This window comes from Penaeus monodon, chromosome 14 (assembly GCF_015228065.2).
Source record: "Penaeus monodon isolate SGIC_2016 chromosome 14, NSTDA_Pmon_1, whole genome shotgun sequence".
NCBI lineage: Eukaryota > Metazoa > Arthropoda > Malacostraca > Decapoda > Penaeidae > Penaeus > Penaeus monodon.
In genome coordinates this window covers 21,111,877-21,116,465 of record NC_051399.1, presented here as the reverse complement: position 1 = coordinate 21,116,465, position 4,589 = coordinate 21,111,877, and the positions used below count along the sequence as shown (strand labels likewise).

At 39.7% G+C, this 4,589-nt stretch overlaps 1 protein-coding gene across 1 annotated transcript in view; it reads left to right on the top strand.

The window, feature by feature from the left end:
• The first annotated feature begins 4,055 nt into the window (after positions 1 to 4,055).
• Positions 4,056 to 4,589, top strand: part of LOC119580642 (leucine-rich repeats and immunoglobulin-like domains protein 3) — a 74,147-nt gene continuing 73,613 nt past the window's right edge. The window contains exon 1 of the mRNA XM_037928744.1: positions 4,056 to 4,459. Within this exon, the coding sequence (XP_037784672.1) occupies positions 4,281 to 4,459 (179 nt within the window). The 5' untranslated portion in view covers positions 4,056 to 4,280. The remainder of the gene's footprint in view (positions 4,460 to 4,589) is intronic.

Sequence of the window (4,589 nt, the reverse complement as noted above, 5' to 3'; positions counted from 1 at the left end):
AGCGCGTAATAGGTAAGGATGACGTCAGTTTCACGTGCCAAGGCAAGGCAACGGTTTGGCAAGGATTTCCTGACTAAAGACAATGGCCGGTTAAGGCCCAAGTCGAATTTCATGGATAAGGCAATAACGACAAACGCGGTACAAATAAGGAAAATTAGTACATCACAAAGGCCATGGACTCAATCTTCAGGTCTTCAACGATGGAAGGGTCGGTATAGCATCAAATATGGATGAAAGCTAGAAAGAGAGTAACAGGGGGAATGTGAATAATAGATGTAATCATGAAGTGTTAGTAGTTTTAAGAAATACAGATATTTACAATAATCTGCATTTTTGTGTTTTTAGACTTTGCATTACATACACACGTGTTCACACACACACACACACACACACACACACACACACACACACACACACACACACACACACACACACACACACACACACACACACACACACACACACACACACATACACGCACAAACACACATACACGCACAAACACACACACATGCAAAAACACGGACACACACACACGAGAGAGAAAGAGAGATAGAGAGGCAGCGCATGCCAACATTCTATCGATGTGTGGCCGAGTGATCACGAAAGCGCTTGCCTAACGCTGGACTGGAATATTTCCACGAGATTGTGGAACTTGATGTGACATCGTGCCGGCGCCGCTTGTGCATATCGACCAGTCAGTCAGCTGATGCCGGCTGAAGAAGACTTCACTGCATCATTGCACTAGCTTTCCTTTGCCTTTGGCCTTTGTGAAGAGCTAGTCGCGGAACTGACAAAGACAAACATAGTATTTAGAAAATATTCATTCATGTTGATAATCATAATTTCAGCGAAGCTCTGATTTTTTAAAGTGCTGTATAATACCTTTTAAATTGCACAAAATAAGGTGATAGCTTATCTAAATTTTTCCTTCTACGTTTAAGATTCCGCCTTACCCTAATATTTTAACTGTTTAATTGGTACCCACAGAAAGCGTCAACCTCATCATTCAGATCATGAAACATTGAAAGGCCTTCTACAGACTACCCAACTCTGTGCGCAACTGTCCAGGTTCTATAGACTTTTGAGACATCTCTTTTGCACATCTAGCTTGTTTCATAGATGATATTATCGACCTTTCATATAATTTGCACACTCACCTATAAAAAGATGACGTTAACAAGCAGCCATCGGACATATGTTATCTAAAGTAAGAGTGTGAAGTTAGCACAGTTTGTCTTTTTGACTGTAGAACTTAGCGGTAGATGGATGGCTGATGAGATCGTTTCGATTTGAAGCAATTAATAATACTGATTAAAAACTAATGGTAAGGACATAGGCGAATGGTACCTTTCAGTCAGGAAACTTGTCTGCGGGAACGAATGTTTAATGATCTTGATTAATCACTACCCTTAGACAAGCGGAACCCGCTTTAGATGATGAAAGAGATCGTTAGCTTTCTTTTCAAAGCTTCTCCAGTAAGGAAATAAACGATAAAATTATCTTTTCGAATGTCTTAAGAGGAATCCCAAGACTTCTTCCCACTTACTTTGGCATCATTTAGTATGACTACATATATATTCTTACGCGTCTTTGCTAATTCCCTTTGATCTTTATTTAGACATCACCGAATCCAGCTCTGGCGGCTGAGAACGCAGTGCATGATCTACAACACCTGTTTTAGCTCTGTAAAAGTAAATTGAAATGCAAAGCAAAATGCACTTACTGTATTTCTGTAAAATGAAAAAGGCGGCATCGACCACAGATTTACCTACACACTTAAAGATAACAGCTAAGAACTGGCCGATTTACTCGCATATAGTTAGAAAGAAAGCAACTGCCACCGTGAAATAAAATGTATGACAAAAACCTGGTATACAGTTCAGAATTTCATGGAAATTTAAAAGATAAAGAGAAATTTATAAACAAAAACAAAAATCAGAGCGGAGTCATCTTAAATCAAATAAATCCATATAGATAGTTAAAAATCAACCCGGGGTAGTATTTACAGAAGATGCGAAGAAATCTATATGAATAGTTAAAAATGAGTTTTTACGAAAAAGGAGATAGTACGTAGCCATTTCCACCAGACTTGGAAGAACATTAACTCACAATTTATTCCGTTTGAACAGATCTAGAGTGAAACATAGCTTTCTGAGAAGTATACACATATACATAGGTTTAATGCGCAGTATACATCAATCTTAGCTATACTCTCTTTTCTTTATTTTTTAAACTTCTTGGGGCTCAAGCTTAAAATGATGACGTACTGTGGAAATCAACGCAAAAATAAAGAATGAACAGATTCTGCTGAGAAAATGTCGAGTATAATCTCCAGTGACGGAAGGTTTGGAGAAACACATGGCCTTCAATCCAACCTTTTAGACACACACGCACATATGTAAATATATGCATGTGTGTGTGTGTCTGTGTGTGTGTGTGTGTGTGTGTGTGTGTGTGTGTGTGTGTGTGTGTGTGTGTGTGTTGTGTGTGTGTGTGTGTGTGTGTGTGTTGTGTGTGTGTGTGTGTTTGTGTGCGTGTCTGACTATATGTATGCATATAATTAAAGGCATGAATACCATTTGTATATATACACACACATACACGCATATATATATATATATATATATATATATATATATATATATATATATATATATATATGTGTGTGTGTGTGTGTGTGTGTGTGTGTGTGTGTGTGTGTGTGTGTGTGTGTGTGTGTGTGTGTGTGTGTGTGTGCATATATATACATACATACAAAGATATACATATATATATACATACATACATAGATATACATATACATACAAACATACATAGATATACATAGATACATACATATGCATATATATATACATACATAGATATACATATATACATACGTGTGTGTGCGTGTGTATGTGTATCTGACTGCGGCGATGGTGCACTGGTTGAAGTACTGAGCGAAAGCCTCCTGTTTGCGTTCCGACTCCGTGTGTGTATATATATTTTTATCTATCTATCTGATATATATATATATATATATATATATATATATATATATATATAATATCATATATATACATATATATATATATAAAGAGAGAGAGAGAGAGAGAGAGAGAGAGGAGAGAGAGAGAGAGAGAGAGAGAGAGAGAGAGAGAGAGAGAGAGAGAGAGAGAGAGAGAGAGAGAGAGAGTAAATGAGAGAACACGAGAAACAACAAGAAAAAGGGGGAGACATCACGAGAAGAGAGATTTAAGATGATCAGAGAGAAGGAACCCGAGAAAACCTAAGGATAATGTGTTTACGATTGTTTCGTATGTATATGTGGATATACAGATCTTCAGCATGCATTTGAAAGCGTGTGTGAATGTCATATACTTATATAGTGGTGTGTGTGTGTGCGTGTGTGTGTGTGTGTGTGTGTGTGTGTGTGTGTGTGTGTGTGTGTGTGTGTGTGTGTGTGTGTGTGTGTGTGTGAGAGAGAGTGTGTGTGTGTGTGTGTGTGTGTGTGTAAATCCGGGTAGGACTGTGAAGTTATACATATGTATAATGATAGATATATTTTGGAATATATATTTGAATAATGGCTTACAGGGACGTACATACATATACTATATAGTTGTATACATTTTATGCTGGGGTATGTTAGCTTTTCTTAGCAATACAAAATATTTGCTTTGTTTTACTGCAGCCGCATGTTGTTGTTAAATTCCACTAAAGTCTTAGAAATTCAAGATCACAAATGGTCTCATCCAGCAATGGTAAACCTAGCAAGTTATTTCCTTAGTGTATGAGAACTACGTTAGAAATAATAATAATAAGTATCATGACAACGATACTGTCCCTGTCCCTGTACGCGGCCGAGTAGAGTGATTGCAGGCGCAATGCAAGAATTTCCCAATCGCTTCCATACCAGGATAATTAATTGCAAGTATTTCCAAATCGCCGCCATACCGGGATAATTAATTGCCAGCCAGCCAATCGGACGCAAGATATGATGGCGGCTCGGCCAATGGGCGCGGCCGAGAGGGAGGCGCCTGGCCAATCAGCACTGGCCTCTCAGCGCCCCTCGGCCTCAGTTTCTGAAATGGCACGAGCGAGGCCGAACGTATCGTCCGTCGCTCAGTGAATTCGCAGTAGGCTGTAACGCTATGCATTGAGTTGACATTTCGACACGCATTTAAATCGACAATACCCTTTAGTGATCAGAAAAACGACTGTAGAGTTTTCTTTACCGGATCGAATGATGTGAAGAGTTCTATGGTTTAGAGAAGGTTGTGTTGTCCTTGGGGAAGATGGCGGCGGACTCGGGCTTGTTTGGGCTGACGACGACGCTGGTCTTGCTCGCCCTCCTCCTTCCTGCGGCCTCTGCCACCTGCCCCGTCGACTGCCACTGCCTAGGGACCATCGTCGACTGCTCCAAGAGTGGCCTGACAGAAGTGCCTCCCGACCTGCCCAGTTGGATAGAAAAACTGTGAGTAGCCAAGAGAATTTGGTTAGAATTTTGTTAATGAATGTTTATGACGTGGGCGGATGTTCATTCATTTTTATCGAGAATGGAGCTCGTAAGTCCTCACGTTTTGCGAAGGACAGTTTCGGGCTAA